The 17,370-nt window shown below is 42.5% G+C and overlaps 4 protein-coding genes across 9 annotated transcripts in view; 2 read left to right on the plus strand and 2 right to left on the minus strand.

Annotated features, from left to right (window-relative positions):
- Positions 1-753, minus strand: part of IPO11 (importin 11) — a 70,949-nt gene extending 70,196 nt beyond the window's left edge. Inside the window, exon 1 of one of the 3 annotated variants that reach the window (XM_028748261.2) lies at positions 378-753. In XM_028748261.2, coding sequence (XP_028604094.2) covers positions 378-416 — 39 coding nt within the window. In that variant the 5' untranslated portion in view covers positions 417-753. Of the gene's footprint in view, positions 1-46; positions 171-377 lie in introns of those variants that run through there. The other 2 variants (XM_028748258.2, XM_028748262.2) reach the window with 2 other exon arrangements.
- On the plus strand, positions 68-11,288 carry DIMT1 (DIM1 rRNA methyltransferase and ribosome maturation factor). Its single transcript, XM_028748264.2, has 13 exons — positions 68-229; positions 900-1,050; positions 2,635-2,708; positions 4,163-4,249; positions 4,976-5,037; positions 5,127-5,220; positions 5,321-5,370; positions 6,881-7,004; positions 7,134-7,226; positions 8,359-8,423; positions 9,159-9,222; positions 9,345-9,451; positions 10,721-11,288. The coding sequence occupies exons 1-13, from the start codon at positions 68-70 to the stop codon at positions 10,761-10,763; spliced, it is 1,176 nt and encodes a 391-aa protein (XP_028604097.2). The 3' UTR covers positions 10,764-11,288.
- A 1,982-nt stretch (positions 11,289-13,270) lies between these two features.
- KIF2A (kinesin family member 2A) overlaps positions 13,271-17,370 on the minus strand; it is a 46,715-nt gene continuing 42,615 nt past the window's right edge. For all 4 annotated transcript variants that reach the window (XM_028748253.2, XM_028748254.2, XM_028748256.2 and 1 more), the window contains 3 exons: positions 16,271-16,372; positions 15,550-15,685; positions 13,271-14,194 (listed from right to left, as the gene is read on the minus strand). In XM_028748253.2, coding sequence (XP_028604086.1) covers positions 14,109-14,194; positions 15,550-15,685; positions 16,271-16,372 — 324 coding nt within the window. In that variant the 3' untranslated portion in view covers positions 13,271-14,108. The remainder of the gene's footprint in view (positions 14,195-15,549; positions 15,686-16,270; positions 16,373-17,370) is intronic.
- SMIM15 (small integral membrane protein 15) overlaps positions 14,379-17,370 on the plus strand; it is a 444,121-nt gene continuing 441,129 nt past the window's right edge. Inside the window, exon 1 of the mRNA XM_077936352.1 lies at positions 14,379-14,527. The gene's annotated coding sequence lies outside the window, so the exon portion shown is untranslated. The remainder of the gene's footprint in view (positions 14,528-17,370) is intronic.

Raw genomic sequence — 17,370 nt, forward strand, 5'->3', positions numbered from 1 at the left:
GGGCGAGCGTGAGGCGTTAAGTGGGGAAAGGAAAATTAAAACTCGCCTGAAGGCCGCCTCTCCGGATATGAAGCGATCTGGTCTCTACGATCGTCACCTGAGGCTTTTCTTCGTCTGCCTCCTCCACGAGAGGAGCCTTTTCTGCAGTGGCTCTCCCTGTGCTGAAGTCTTCCCAGGGAGACTTGCCTGCCGCCTTCGTTACATATCTTTATGGCCTCTTGAACTCCGGGTGGGGGGCTTATTATTATTGTTACTTATTACAGTATGTATTTTTTTGGTTTTTATCTGGTAAGGCACCTTCGGGTGAAGGGTGGTGTACAAATAAACAAGGTCTATTCGAAACGGTAATTTAAGACAAGTGAATGCACTCTCTTTACCCTTGATATCTTTGGGAGAGAACTATACGGCGCTCGCATTTTATGGGGCGTTCTTCTGGCTGCCTGTCATCATCATCCCTAACGGCTTTGGCCAGCACCCCGAGTTTCAGACGGGCAACCTGTTCGCCTGCTGCAGCAAAACCAGCCCGAAGTCTTGCGGCACCTTAAAGATCAACAACTTTCCATTTACTGTCGTCCACTTCCTGCACCAAGTGTGATCCTGACGTGCGCGTCACAGTCCCCTCCCCAGCCACGTGTAGTGAGGAGGTGGGCCGAGCTTTCAGCCACAATAAACGTGCTGCGTTTTTCGAGGTGCCACAAAGCTCTGCCACTGATTCTCCAGCACCAGGTGGCGTCTGAAGAAGGCGCCTAGGACCAATTTCTCGACCCACTTCCCACGGTCTATCATTTGCCTTATCTCTATGGGAGAGTCTTGATCGCGGGGCTTTTCGGGAAATGTAGTCGCCAGAAAGGCTTGGCCGTGTTCAGCCACTGAATAGATAAAACTACTTGTCCCAGCAGGCTGTGCGCGTGACGGCTTCCTCCCCGGAACTCTCCGCGACAGCGAGGAAAGCAACGTGGGCTGGTGGGGGTCTGACCGTGATACTGATCATGCCGAAGGTAAAGAAGCAGCCGCGCTCGAGGCAGCAGCGCCCAGAAGGAAAAGCGCCAGGTGAGAGGAGGAAAGACTCCAGCGGACGGAGACGGGAACTGACTTTTCCCAGGTTCCTTTCCTGACCTGATCTTGCCACAGGGAGCAGGCGGTGCGGTGTAGTGGTTAGAGTGCCGCCGGACCGGGATTCGGTTCCCTACTGAGCCATCAAAGTCACCGGGGTGACGCTGGCCCAGGGTCCGCCGTCTCCCAGTCTAGCCCGGCCTCGCGAATTTGTTGCATCATTTCAAAAGGTGGCATAAAACGTGTACTAGATAAAAACAGAGTTGTGAGGTAGTGGTTAGAAAGTTGGACATGGGATACGAAGGGAGCCTGTTTTGAATCCTTGCTCAGCTACAAAGTGCCCCGAGTGTCACTGGGTCAGTCGTGATCGCTCAGCCTCACCTACCTCGCAGGATTGTTGTGAAGGTAAAGGGTAGAAGGAGAACTGTGTATGACGTCCTGAAGGCATATAAATGCATGTAAATTGGATCGCTACCTGTACCACCTGTACCAAGCAGGGTAGCTGTGTTGTTGGCTGCTTGTTGTTGTCTTTGTCCATGGAGTTTTCTTGGCAGGGATACTGGAGTGGCTTGTCAGTTCCTGCTCCAGGTGGATCACGTTTGGTCAAAACTCTCCACTATGACCTGTCCATCTTGGGTGCCCTGCTCGGCATAGTTCATAGCTTCTCTGAGTTATTCAGAGAAGGTGGGGCTACCTTTGAAGGTGACCCGGAAACTACAACTAATCCAGAACGCAGCAGCCAGACTGGTGACTGGGAGCGGCCGCCGAGACCATATAACACCGGTCTTGAAAGACCTACATTGGCTCCCAGTACGTTTCCGAGCACAATTCAAAGTGTTGGTGCTGACCTTTAAAGCCCTAAACGGCCTTGGTCCAGTATACCTGAAGGAGCATCTCCACCCCCATCGTTCTACCCGGACACTGAGGTCCAGCACCGAGGGCCTTCTGGCGGTTCCCTCACTGCGAGAAGCCAAGTTACAGGGAACCAGGCAGAGGGCCTTCTTGGTAGTGGCACCCGCCCTGTGGAACGCCCTCCCACCAGATGTCAAAGAGAACAACAACTACCAGACTTTTAGAAGACATCTGAAGGCAGCCCTGTTTAGGGAAGCTTTTAACGTTTGATGTATCACAGTATTTTAATATTCTTTTGGAAGCCGCCTAGAGTGGTATAAATAATAAATTATTATTATTATTATTATTCAAGCCCCTTCGCCACGGCCAGGAAGTGATCCATGTTGGCTGCTTAGGCAGGAGCAAAACACCAGTTAGCTTAGTTGTTAGAGCTTGGTGTTTATAACGCCAAGGTCCCAGGCTTTATTAGCCACCTGTATATTCCTGCATTGCAGCGGTTCATACTAGATGACCCTTGCGGCTCCCTTGCAACTCTGATTCCAGTTCTAAGATTCAACAGCTGGTCCTTCATGCACTCTTCAATTACAGATGGGAAGAGGTAGTGGATGTTTGACTTATGCTTTATAATAAAGTTGAAGACTATTAAATGCTGCAGTTCATTAACAAATGTAAACAGCACTGTGATTAACTTTTCTTTTTGTTTGTCTACTATTTTGTCTTTACTAATAGGTATCAGGTTCAACACTGGACTCGGTCAACATATTTTGAAAAATCCCCTCATTGTTAACAGCATTATAGAAAAGGTAGGTAATAAGCATTTTTTATATAAGGAGAAGTGTTTAAAGGTGAATGGCTAAGGCTGCAATCCTATGCCCACTTACCTTTGAGTAAACCTCAATAGCTTACTCCTAAGTAGACATGTATATGACTACACTGTGAAACACTATCACTTGATTTCTAGAAATGAAGAACGATATTGAGAAGAACAATTAGACAGCATCCGTATGAAAATAATGAACATTATTTTAAGTTTAAACAACATTGGCGGTATTCAGCTAAGTTTTACTTGGAGCTTAGCCTCTGAAATTAATGAATATGACTAAGTTAAGTTCATTAATTTCAATACTTCTTCGCTGAATAAAACTCAGTTGAATGCAACTCATTTAGTGTAAAATGGCTTAAAATGATTTGTGTGTCTGTGCCCCAAATAATAAGTGAAACAGCTTGCAGCCTTACTATTCAGAGGCTCAGGGGAAGGCTTGGTCAGATCCTGAGAACTCTGTGTAGGTCTCGAGTTCGGTATTTATGAACAGGTGGTGTCCTCAAAAGCACCATCTGATTCAAAAAGGCAGCCCTGTTCAGGGAAGTTTTTAATGTTTGATATTTTAGTGTATTTTTGGTTTCTATGGAAGCCGCCCAGAGTGGCTGGGGAAGCCCAGCCAGATGGGCGGGGTACAAATAAAAAATTATTATTATTATTATTATTATTATTATTATTATTATTATTATTATTATTATCTATTTTATTATAAAGCACCTTGCTAAATGATGAGAACCTAATAAGGGTGGGAGAGTGGCTTAGATGGGATTTCTCTAAGGGTGGCTGCTTGTCTTCTCAACATGTTTGGTTGAAGATCCCGCTCTGGGCCTTCCTACAAAAAGGCCAAGACAACTGACACCTTCAACTTCTTTCCTCCATGCCTATCACACAAAAGCCTGTGGATGGGAAGCCAGAATGGTTGAGGTTGTCATTGAACCTCAATATTCTTCAGGTGTCGCCTCTCACGAGCCAGGCATGTAGTTGTGGCCATTCCAGATCGGCATGAAGGTCTGTGGCTGACGTGACAACTAGGTCTGCGCACCAGGCTCTTCAACACCAGGTGGAAGCCAAGATGATGACTTCCCTTCTCATTGTCCTGATCCTCCTACAGACTACTGGATCAGAGCTACTTTAATGTGCCATCTGATATTGGCCAAGCTAGTACTTCTGTCAAGTACAGTCGTACCTCTGCTTATGTATCCCTCTGGGTACGTAAACCTCAGGTTGCGAACGCGGCAAACACATTTACGGGTTTTGCCATGTGCGCAAGCGCAGAAGCGCTCAATCGCGTGCGCAGAAGGGCGCCTCCAGTTACAAAGTTTTCAGGATGTGGCCAGGCCTCCGGAACGGATCCCATTCATAACCAGAGGTATTATTGTACTTGCTGCTTTTCTAAAACCAGTTTTTCATGTAATTTCCAATGTTACTTACTTTCAGGCTTCCTTGTACCCTACTGATGTTGTTCTAGAAGTTGGTCCTGGCACTGGAAACATGACAGTAAAAATGTTAGAAAAAGTGAAAAAGGTAAAGAACTTCCAAGTAATAAAGATGTTCTTCTCTTTTTATTCACATTTGGCTACTGGGGGAGTTGGGAAGAGAACTGCACTACAGAGAGAACTCTTAGATCCTATGCTTGAGTTTGCTTTCCCCTTTTTCCTCATCTTTCAGGTATTTTTGTGAGCCTGACGGTGACGATGGTTTTAGAATTTATTTTTGTAAGCCACTTAGAGAAGCTTTTGGCTAAAGCACAGAGTATAAATGTTGTAACTGCGCAACGTGTGAAGAACTTCCTCTTGTCTGTTCTGAATCTTCTACCATTCTCCTTCATTCTACTAAACTAATGGTCTAGGTGCTGGATTGGTGATAAAAATGTGTATCTTTTTGGCCAAACTGTGTCTTGTATTTCTTTATCCCCCTCTTTACAGATATGTTGCTGAATTTTGTTTGAATTGTTCACTGAAATTGTCTTGGTTATAAATTTTCTTTATAGTCTTATAACATTTTCATCGGCAGATTTATAGAGTTTTGTTATCTGCTGAAATCAGTAGATTTGTTTTTTTCTATGATGCTGTTAGCCACTTTGGGCTTCATTTCAGAGGGGAAATCAGGTAAAATAAATGAAATGAAAATGCTTCTATAAAACACTTGGTTCTTATGCGGCTCACGTTCCATCATGATTCTACATAGGTACAAAATCCTACAATGTGTATGGATCATATATGCAGTGATTTGTATAGGATTCTTTTTCAGGTTATTGCTTGTGAATTGGACGTAAAGCTTGCTGGTGAACTTCAGAAGAGAGTCCAGGGCACGTAAGTGCAAAAAGCGGTGGAATGAAACTGTTTTTCACCTAGAACCTGTCTTGGAAATGTATTAATGGAATAATTTTGTTTTGTCCCAGGCCTCTGGCTAACAAACTTGAAATAAAGATTGGAGATGTGTTGAAAAGTGACCTGCCCTTCTTTGATGCTTGTGTGGCTAACTTGCCTTATCAAGTAAGAGCAAAACCAACCGATTTGGGGAAAGGGCCAATATAATTTATGGCTTGCAGTAATAAACCTACCAAGAAATTAACACTTTTTCCCTTGTTTTCAGATTTCCTCCCCCTTTGTTTTTAAGCTACTGCTGCACCGGCCTTTCTTCAGGTACAACTATATTGTATCTAATAGATTTTAGGATTTTAGGTGCTTTTTACACATAATTACCGTATTGGCTCGAATATAAGCCACACCCGCAAATAAGCTGCACCTTTAAAATTCGGGGGGAGGGGAGAGACAATACCCGAATATAAGCCACTCGCTTAAAATTGGGTTACAGGCTGAAAATTGCTGCGGTTGGTAGAATTGTAACTCGGAGCCAATTTAAGCCTTTGATCTTGCAAGCCCGCAAAAGTTACTGTACAATTGCTAAAATCGCAAATCACTATTCAATTGCTGAAATTCCGCATGCACTCACACCCATAAATGACAAATGAACAGTCTCAAGCTTGCAAATCGGCAATAAAAAAATTTTTGTTCTGTTTTACCGTATGTCTGTTTCAGCAGCGATATCATAAAAGCCCATTTCTGTAAGGTCGCAAATTTAAGCCACACTTTAACTTTTCACGGTCAGAATTTGGGGGGGAAAGTGAGGCTTATATTCAGGCCAATATGGTAACTATGGAGAATGACTTGTATCCTGTGGTGTGTCTGCACTGGGCAGAGCAAACTTTGACTAACACAACAGGACTTCACCTTCCTCTCTGCAGACCCCACATGCTCTCCCCCACCCCAGTCTGCTCAAAAGGTGTTGGTTGGGGGGGGGGGTTGGGGAGTGCAGGAAATGAAGAGGAAGGGAAAGTCCTATTAAGCAAGAAGGAATCTATTCATGTGTTGTTGGTTTCAACCCAGTGCGTTGGTATTAGCAACCAAATGATTTAGAAAACAAATGGTGAGCAATTTGTCAAGCTAGAATGCTAAAAACACTTTCATCTTTTACATTCGGAGTTATGATTAGTATGTCTAAGAAGGAAGGTGTCTCTATGTGGATCGTACACAAATAGCTGTTTATTCTTGAAATCGAAACAGCTAAGCATTGTCACTTTACATCTCCCCAAGGAGTCTGACATTTGGAGACTGAAGGTGGTTGTCCTATTTTTGCTCTCCCGTCTCATTTCCCAAGTTGAGTTTTCATTAGATTTCATCTGCAAATCTTTAGATGCATTACAGTTCTCTCAAACAATATTATTTGGGGGTGGGGACTAAAAACAATGATCGACAGAAAAAGATACATGTTTTTCCAATAGGGGGGGTATAGACATTGTCACAAAGTTTCTAGTTTTATCAGTAATTAACAGATATAAATCTGATGGAAGCAATTAATAAATACCTGACGTGCCAGTCAAATGAATCTCCATTGTCGTTGACATGTCAGGTATTTGTTTCTTGCCATAATATTGTCATCAGCTGCCTTAAACATAGCGAGGAGGCAGTAAATGAATAAAGGAAATGGTTTGAAATCAGGGTTTAATTAGAGCTTCTGTTACATTCACTGTTGTCTGTATCCTCTTAATAGTCATAACTGTACATAGGCTATTGATGAACAAGTGTCGCTAAGTTGTTGGCCTTGCTTAAAGGCTGTATGGCTCAATGCTTGCAACTCATTTTTAACTTCCAGGTGCGCAGTCCTCATGTTTCAAAGAGAATTTGCTCTTCGCTTGGTCGCAAAGCCAGGCTCTCCCTTATATTGCAGACTCTCTGTTAATACTCAGCTATTAGCTCGCGTCGATCATCTGATGAAGGTAAGGAAAATAAGCAATAGCAAAACTGGGTTTGTGGATCAAAGGCTAGGGTGGGCAAGCAAGCTTTTAAGAGGTTGAAAATTATTATTATTATTTTCCCTGAGAGCTAACTTTTATAATGATTAACAGGTAGGGAAAAATAATTTTAAACCGCCACCCAAAGTTGAATCCAGTGTTGTGAGAATAGAGCCAAGGAACCCTCCACCGCCAATCAATTTTCAGGTGAGACGCATCGATATTAATATAATATGCATGAAAACATCTTTCGTAGTTAATGTGTAAAGGTCCTCAATGTATTGTTTTGAATATTCTCCTCAAGATAGTATCTAAACAACAGTTGAGCAACCATTGTTGTGAAGGTTGCCTAGCGTTTTACACCAGGGATAGGGCATTTGTGACCCTCCAGATGTTTTTGGATTCCAGCTCCCTGCAGCCCTGCCCAACTTGGCCAGTGGTCAAGGATCATGGAAGTTAGAGTTCAATAGCAACCAGAGGGTCATAGGCTCCCCATCCCTGCTTCGCACCTTGTTAACATCAGTTACTAATAAGAAAGCAAGATGATGAGGTGGAAACTTCAGAGTGCACCTGAGCCTTCTTCAGAGCATTATTTTGTGATTTGGAATGGTGTTGGCAAAACAAAGCTTAGCCTTTAGAGAGGAAAGAGGAGGGCTAATCTCTTCCTTGTGGTAAAAAGGTAGCTTTCATTAGCTTGAATGAAAAGCCCTAATGGTGCTAAGCTTTGATGCCAAGGCTTCATAGTTTCCACTGAGGCTAAAGCAGGGTGGTACCTTGAAAGCCAGAGTCCTCGTCAGCCTCTGTTCTACCTGTTGCGATATGTAAGTCTTTAAATATTGAGTATCCACGTAGAGACCTGTCAAAGTATGCCTTGATTATACTGCATTTGAAAGCACATTCCTTGTGACTTGGGAGAAATTTGTAAAACCTGAATGGGGCTTTTCATAGTGGCTTCTCTCACAGGGGGTTAAACACATTTTGAATACCGCCATATCCTACTAGCAGGTAAATGGATGGGCAGCCTGTTGCTTGGACTACACCGCTCCTCATCCCTGACCATTGGCCATGTTGGCTGGTGCTGAGGGGATTTGAAGCCCAACAACTTCTGATAGGCCACAGGTTCTCTGTCCTTGATGCAGAATTTTGAAAACAGGCAGACACACAGCTAATCTGCAGATTGAAGAAGGAAAAAGAAGAGGCGAGATTGGGGTACTTGAGAGATGTATGGGAACCCAAACATAATGAAATGGGCAATGGGGAGGCGTGGTGGGTAGCAGGAGCTCTGTAAACTCCTCTGAAAAGGTTGCTTAAACAAAGTGTATTTTTCATTTTTATTCAGGAGTGGGATGGCCTACTAAGGATAGTCTTTGTCAGGAAAAACAAGACACTCGCTGCAGTTTTTAAGTAAGTTACCTCATACTGGAGGAAATGTTTGGTGTGCTGCAAGGCAGTCTCTTTCCTCCTGCAAGAGTCAACCGTTTCTCCTTGGCGGACTTGTTAATCATGCTCACCATTGTGGACTGAGACTGGGTGGGGTGTTATTCTTCTGGACCTTGGAAGAAGTGTGTGTGTTTCGTGGACAATAGGAAGCACTAGGCCCGATGACTCGATTGCTAAGAATTGTCATGTCACTCCATCTTTCATTAACTAAGAGCAGAGAATGGAGGGAGAAGGTGGTGGACCTAGCTTCTCAGCATTTTCTTCTATCTCAATCATTGTGGAAGAAGGGAGCTTGAGAGCCAAAAGTCACCAAGACAACTTAGAATGCACTCATGGATCTATAGACTAGAGCAGAGTTTCCCAAATTTGAGTCTCCAGCTGTTTTTGGACTACAACACCCATCATCTCTAGCTAGCAGGACCAGTGGTCAGAGATGATGGGAATTGTAGTCCAAAACAGCTGGAGACAATCTGGTGCTCTCCAGATGTTTTGGGCTCCAGCTGGAGGGAAATGGATTTGAAAAGGGAATTTTGTATTTGCCCACCCTCATCCCGAAAGATCTATATGCCGTGACTTTCTTCTTCTTCTTCTTCTTCTTCTTCTTCTTCTTCTTCTTCTTCTTCTTCTTCTTCTCCTTCTCCTTCTCCTTCTCCTTCTCCTTCTCCTCCTCCTCCTCCTCCTCCTCCTCCTCCTCCTCAGTTCCAATGCTGTGAAAAAGCTGCTGGAAAAGAATTATCGGATTCACTGTTCACAAAATAACTTGGTAAGCATTTCAAGCATTCTCCACCTCCCCCAAACAAGCTTCATGTAAGCATCAGTGTCTTGCTACTTGTTTGATACGTGCTGTATAAGCAAAATTCTCTGCTTTCTGTTTTGTATTGACAGGAAATTCCAGAAGATTTCAGTATTGGAAGTTTCATACAGGGAATCCTAAAAGACACTGGTTATGCAGAAAAACGTGCGCGAGTCATGGATATTGATGACTTCATCAGGTGAAGCCAAGGGCATTTCTTTCAAGCTTTGGTGCATTGCATGCTCTCCTTTAAACAGAGGCCTCCTATTTCCAAGATGAAAAGAAAAAAAGTGTGGAGGGCAGAGGTGGGAGAGATTCCCCTTGATACTTAGATGCTTCTGCACTTTGCCTTCCTTGCGGTGTGTTACCAGTTGGGCAGGCCACTCTTCCTACCGCATATGCAATGTCAGAGGAAGTGCGCTTGAGACCAGTCCGCACACGTGAATGACCCCAATGTGTAAATTGTACATCCTGGGGGTCGGGAAGGGAACTTTTACGATTGTGCCTACTACTCTGCCACACTAGCTGCAAACGAGGCAGGCTGTTATTTTCTAAGCCCAGATGAGGGTAGCCAGTGGGTCTCCAACCCTTGGGGAGTTAGGACAGGCTCTGGCAGATTGAGTGGACGAGACCAATAGCGGGTGTAACAGTCAGAAAGGTGGTTTCCGCATGTGCTGTAGAGAGTAGTGAGGGGCAGATGGGGTACCTTTGGAGGTTGACAGGTGCCATCTGGGAGAAGGAAAACTCGTAACCATAAACCTCTGCTGCCTTATGGGACATCTTTGAGAGAATAAAAGGCTAAGTACACCCTACACAGATCCTGGGTGGTGACCCTAAGATGGTTGAATGTTGCCTTGTACACCTCCTTCCTGCAGCCAAGCTGGTGCCAAATGTATATTTCTGCTTTCCTTTGGACCACATCAGCAAGGCTGAGAGGAGGGGTCTTGTCATCTAGTCCTTTGGACTGATGATTGTAGGAACGGCTGCCATCTTGGCCCAACCATAGAACTGGGCTGCAGTGATTTCAGTGGAGGAAAGGAGGACTAGGTGTTTTCTCCCAGGCTCCAAGAAGAAGCCAGAAATCCTGGGTGGTTCTTTACTGCTTCTGAAGTCTTATGCAAGCCCATATCCTAAATCTTGCCAACTGCTCTTAAATGATATCCCTACCTGCTTTTCCAATGCCAACTGGACTCCTTCGGGGGGGAGGGCAGAGAGAGCAGGAACTGAATGACTAAACAAACAAAATTGCCACAGATCTTGTTCCGAGGGTAGCAGGAAGTAGGTGCGGTAGTGAAATTAGGAGTTTTAGAGTTATTGGTTCCAAGACTTCAGAAGCAGGAGCACAAAAAGAGGAGAGAACTTTCTCTTGCCTTGGAAATTGGACACAGAGGGACCCAGGACCACCTACAAGTGGCACTCTTAATGTCATATAAAATGTCAGTGAGAGATGAATATTTTCATTTTCCAGTGTTCTGCATGGCTTCAACGCAAAAGGCATCCACTTTTCCTAAAGGGAAGATGGAAGAGACGCTGAGCAGCAATGCTTTTGTAAGGATGAACTGAACTATCTAAAGGTGGTATCAGAATTTCACCCGAGATTATGTGTGCCATGCTGCACATGCACATCCAGCTGTTTAATTACCCCATTGGTGCAAAATGGGTTCTCAAGGACAACGCCAATCGCCACCATGCCTTTGTTCTGCTCTGCTCCTTTTGGAGGTTTTTTTTAAGAGAACGTATGTGATGCAGAGTGTAAACTCTCCAGCCATGTTCAGGGTCTCCTGAAATACACCTTTTTTCTTATTGCATTGCCTAAGCCACAGTGACCACCTGCTCCGAACAAAAAGCACCCCAACCAAGAACAACTGTTATGTTTGATATTGCAACCCAGATACTATTCCTTTATTAAAGAATTCATGATCCAAGATGTAAACTAGGTTCTCTTAATTGTCAAACCCACTCCTTAGATTTTGTGTGTGTGTCAAGTTCTGTAGTCATTCTTAGACGGTGCATTGCAATAAACAATGCTTTTTGTATCAGTGTTTTCCACAAACATTCAACATTTACAAGCACCTCAACTCTAAGCCACTGATCTGTGATGTGGTGGGTTGTGCACATTGGCTTCAAGACTCATCTCCATTTTGCTAGTTTCTTACCTGAAGTAGCATAAACTTACAAGTTTAGTAGATGTGTGTATGAGTCACATCAAGAGGTATCCATGCTCTTTCAGATTCCTAATGTGACCCCTGAATATGCAGTTTAGTAAAAGAAGATACAACTCCTTGAGGCTTTGTATATCTGGACCAAGTCAAATGCAGGCGGCTTGTGGAAACCAATAACACAGTGCATCTTGATATTCCATCCATGGTTAAGAAAGAATAATAAATGAACAACCAGTCGGCTTGGTTCTTCCTTGTGGTAAGGAATTTGTGTAGAAACTGCATACAATGGTACCTCTGGTTACGTACTTAATTCGTTCCGGAGGTCTGTTCTTAACCTGAAACTGTTCTTAACCTGAAGCACCACTTTGGCTAATGGGGCTGCTGGAAGCAAAGTTCTTAACCCGAGGTACTATTTCTGGGTTAGCGGAGTCTGTAACCTGAAGCGTATGTAACCCGAGGTACCACTGTATAAGATTATCATGGCACCACCAGCATTTGATAGTCCTCATAGCTGGTCTTACATTTGACTAGTAAAATACCTCATTCTATTCCAGTAAGTGATTTCAAGGCAGGATATTCACATGACAAGAGATAACTCTCCCTTTGGAAAGCACATCATTAATTTTCTTTTCAGAGGAACTAATAAGTGTCCTCCTTTCAGAGCAAGGAAGACTTCCTTCTTATATATCACAGATAGGGTCAAGTCAGTTGCTCCAGGCAGATCTGCTTTTTTAAGGAGAGATGGGTTAGAGGTAAGAGAAAAGCTTGTGCCTCTTCTAATTATGGTGCCATCTGAAGGCAGCTGAGGAATTGCATCTCTTTTGGGGACACATACTTCCCCACATAGACATGCATTTCCTAGCTTGCATATTTACAATATGCTGTAAGAGGTAGTGTGTCACTAGTGATATAGCTTGATGTAAGGCAAAGCTGAACAGAATCACAATTTCCTGATGCAAGGATCTTCCATGAATCTTTTCTAAAATATCCTAACAGTAGGATGCAGCTACGAAAGAAGACATTTTACAAAAAGTTGTATAGAAGTAAAATTCTCATCTCTAATTTATATTTCAGTTAAATTTATTAAACACATTGTGTAAAATCTACATTGCTGTTTCAGTTTTCATGTTTACAGACAGGCGCTTTGTCACCATGATATGGCAAGGGGCTACCTTTCTATGGGGATTATGTTGAATACTGAGAAACTCTGGCTCATTTAAGCTCTCTTCTCATTGCTTTCCCTTTATTTCCCTCAGCCACAGCACAGATGGGCTTATGTTCCAGAAACTAACTATGAAACAGTTCCAAGGAATGTCTGTTGTTGATATGAGCACCTGGAATCTATCTTGGGAATAGGGAGAACTCCTAGAGAGGTCTACAATTCATCTGACAAAAAAAAAAACATATAAAGGGTAATTTTTTTATATTAATTTGCAAAAATAATTGAAGTGCCACCATCTTAAAAAGTGCTGGACACACAGTGCCATTTGTGAAGTTTTCAGGCATCATTGTGGAATTTCTTCAGCATCAGAAAAGTTTTGTGGAGTTTATTGTGCAAATCCTCAAATGGTACAAATTCACCTCACTTTTCAGCTGATGGCACTGTACAAATGGAAAATATGCATTAGCTACTTTCTTTTAAAGCAACAGTACTAACTACCTGCGGACTACAGTTAATGCACATGTAAACTCCCATGCATCAGAAGCCAATTTTAGTAGTACGTGACAGGGTTACTTTGGTATCCTAGTCATTGGATACCTTTCCTACCCATATGCAGAGATTCGATTGCACCTTATTCTGACATCACACTAGCACACATACCGTATATCTGTATTATCCTAAGATACAACTCTCCTTCATAATCAATTACCTTTTATTATACATCCACTAATTTATAGATTTGTTCTTTACAAAGAAAATGTTAGAGACTCTTCATGGTAACTGAAATAAATCATGATTCCAGATTTTTACAGGGGGGAAATGGAATGGCTTGCCGTCAATCCACACCAACATGTTTTTAATTCCAGGTCAATGATATGGCACATACTGTGAAATGAAGAACTAGTCACAAAAAATGAAAACCCAAACACACATTAAAATGTACACACAATAAAAGTAATTTACATTGACAAATAAGGAATGTCATTTATTAAGGCTGTGCTTTAGAGAGGACGTATAGGGTCAAGTCGCCTTGGTCAAGGCACAAATGGGAAGAGGTGAGCACAGCTGTCTAGAAGAGGAGGTATATACAATCACGGATGAGGTGGGCATGCATGCAAATACAAAACTGCACAGCTGTTCTTTGCAACAAAACTTGACATAAGTGAAACAAAATACTGTGAATTTTCTTTTTACAAGTCCACCATTTTACTTCATTATTTTTAAAAAATTGGCAAATATTTCCAAAACAAAATTCACAATTTTGAGTAAGTTAAAACATTTGAAACAAAAAGTGCTTCCCATCTCCAAAACCTGCCTGGTTGTGCTATCTGGTCTAGAAGCATTTTGCAGACATCTTAGGAGTGTTCCACACAACTGAAATGTCAGCCAGGGGAAGAAGAAACGGGGCATTTCCACAGACACTTCAAAAGTTTTCGCTCTTTCAAGTAGTTGACTTCTTAGAGCTTCATTTCCAACCAACGGGGTGGTACAGCAATGAAGGCTCAGGCATCCTTTAGCAGCAGAAGATTGCCTCAAAGGGCACGTGGTCTCTTCGGATTGATCTGTTTACTGGCGTGCTCCTCCTCCTGTAGCGCTGTGCGGAAGGATTTCACTTTATCTTAAAACAAGAAAGGAAAGTCAGTTATCAGCTGAATAATTTTAGCACAGTTCCTGTACCCAGACCTTGAGGCATAAAGTAGTCTCTTTTATTATTGGAAATTGCCTTGAATATCTCACCGTAGAAAGGCAATATATAGAATTAAGGTAAAAAGGTAAAGGTACCCCTGCCCGTACGGGCCAGTCTTGCCAGACTCTAGGGTTGTGCGCTCATCTCACTCTATAGGCCGGGAGCCAGCGCTGTCCGCAGACACTTCCGGGTCACGTGGCCAGCGTGACAAGCTGCATCTGGCGAGCCAGCGCAGCACACGGAACGCCGTTTACCTTCCCACTGGTAAGCGGTCCCTATTTATCTACTTGCACCCGAAGGTGCTTTCGAACTGCTAGGTTGGCAGGCGCTGGGACTGAACGACGGGAGCGCACCCCGCCATAATTACTTGTAAATAAATGCTACATGCACTTTCTATTATGTACTGTATAAATAAAAACACATATTAGAACACACAGAGGTGTAATCGTGCAACACATAGTACCAATTCCACTTTGGATCAAGTGGAAACTGAGCTTCCCATTCTGACAACTTTGTTTTAAGACAGATACAATCAAAGCAGGACAACTGCACCAAATGGAAAAGAGCTTGGTATGTTCTTTCAGCAGTTCTTCCAATGTCTGGATCAAGATTTAAAGTCTGAAGAACATGCGTTCGTCAGGACCAGTAATGAAATTAGAAGCAGCAATAGATGCAAATTGAAATTTGTTCACTAGAGATTTAAGAAACCAGGTGTTTCTTTAAAAAGCAAGTCAAAAGAAAGGCTGCAATGGACCACAGCAGGTAGAAATAGATGATGCATTGCTATCCTTTAATTCTGCAGCAGTAATCAAAATGAGATCACATGCTACACTACTATACAGTGGTACCTCTGATTACGTACTTAATTCACTCCGGAGGTCCATTCTTAACCTGAAACTGTTCTTAACCTGAGGTACCACTTTAGCTAATGGGGCCTCCCACTGCTGCCGCGCCACTGCCGCGCGATTTCTGTTCTCATCCTAAAGCAAAGTTCTTAACCCGAGGTATTATTTCTGGGTTAGCAGAGTCTGTAACCTGAAGCGTATTTAACCCGAGGTGTCACTGTACTTTACATGTCAAAATGCTTACAAATTTTAGCTCCTCAGATTTGCTTTATAAACCACTATATGGCTGTCAATATCAGTTGATTTTCTCCCCCTACTAAAACTGGCTTGTGAAAAATATATAAATCTTGAAACCCATTAAATGCTAACGCAAGCCACTTGTCACTTTCAACAAATTCTTCAATATCTAAGAAGTATATCTAAGCAGGTATAAACACCTACCCCGAAGCTCAGTCAAAATGTAAATTTTTTGTTCTAGGATTGCTTCAAGTTGTGTAGCATATGAATCCACATCATAGTCTACTTCTTCTGTCATTTCCAAGAGAGCTTTTTCATCTTCTAGCCACCTAATAGATTCCTAATAAAAACCAAAGATAGAACATACAACAATCAATTTGCAGGCAACAAAATGTGGAGTGCAATGCCGAACTGACAAAAATTAACAAACAATTTTGATAAGTTCAACAAACTTTCCTACGATGGAACCTTTTTATAAATATCAAATACAAACAGTTTCCTGTTTCAATGATTTCCAAGAAGCTTCAGTGTGGTTCAGATAAGGACTAGGAAACAGGGATGAAGCAGTTTACACAACTATCAAGCTGCAAAGACACTGTGGAAAAAATAAGCATTAGGAAAACTGCACAAAAACCGCAAGTTGTTTGTAGCTCTTTTCAAAACATTTTTATTGCCCCAACTGGGAAGTTTGACCAACATAAAAAATACTACTTAAGCACTTCTAAGGGCTTGAACATGCCCTGTGCCAATTCCAATGCAAATCATTAACTGTTTCTGAAAATCTCTTCCGTGTCAATGGAACCTTGCTCTATGGGATGAGAGAAGTTGTAGCTTCAGAAAAACAAGCCCAAAGGCCCCATGGTTGCACAGTGCTCAACAGTTCTTCGGATCCCAGCCTCTGTATTAATCAGCGCTCCACGTTTACCTGGAAGACAGCTCTGTGGTCTTCTACAACTTGCTCTTCCATTTCCACCATCTGTGATACAGCTTCATGGAAAGTAAACAACTGTGGCGATACTTCTTCCTCCTTTTAAAAACAATGAAGCTCAATATAACTCTACATTTCAAAAAACATTTTGAAAACAGAAGCTAGCAGAAAGCAGCATGTTGAAGAACAAATGACAGAAATTGGTGACCCTCATATCTAGTAACTAGCCATAATAATGCAAATTAGAAAGATCAAGCTCAGAGTCAATGCAACTTTTTTATGGGCAGCACCGATTACCAAAGCTGAAGGCAACTATCTAGGGATGACTATGTCTATTTTACCCTACTTGTAAAGTTCCCAGAATCATCACTGCTTGGAGATAAAACACTGATCCATGACTCAGCAAGACAAAGGCTTATGTTCTCTTGAACAAGGCTAATTCATAAGTTTATTACAATGTACGGAGTGCAGTCCAGTTTTGGGATACACTTCAGTTGAGAAAAAAAAAAAATGAGCAACTGCAAGGTGCCACTGTACTTTACAAGGAAACAAAACGAGAAAAAAGAAGGTAACGAAACATGGTAACCTGAATCAATACAGAGCAAGAGATTGGTTTGTATAGGCAAGGCATCTCCAGGAAAGCCTAACAAAAATAAAATCTCTAGGGAACCCCACACAACAGCAAGAACTGATGTTTGCCCCAAATGCCATTTGTTTACTGACTAAAATGCCAAGTTCAGTAATAGTATATTGTCACTCCAAAGGGCCACTAAAATATTCTTCCATACAGAAGCAACAGCATTATCTGCTCATGAAATATAAACAGTGAGAAAGAGACTCCAAAGAGCTGTCTAGCAAATTATTTGTATGGTCTGGAGGACACTACCTTGTTGAAGCTAGGCAGGTTTGGACAGTGTCTGGATGAGTGACCACCACATGCTGGCCACCTTGAGTTCCATGACAGAATTAAGTTGGGATCTACAGTGAGGGGGGGAAGTATTTGATCCCTTTCTAAATTTTTCCGTTTGCCCTCTGACGAAGAAATGACCAGTCCATAATTTTAATGGTAGGTTCACTGTAGCTGTGAGAGACACAAT

This window comes from Podarcis muralis, chromosome 11 (assembly GCF_964188315.1).
Source record: "Podarcis muralis chromosome 11, rPodMur119.hap1.1, whole genome shotgun sequence".
Classification (NCBI taxonomy): domain Eukaryota; kingdom Metazoa; phylum Chordata; class Lepidosauria; order Squamata; family Lacertidae; genus Podarcis; species Podarcis muralis.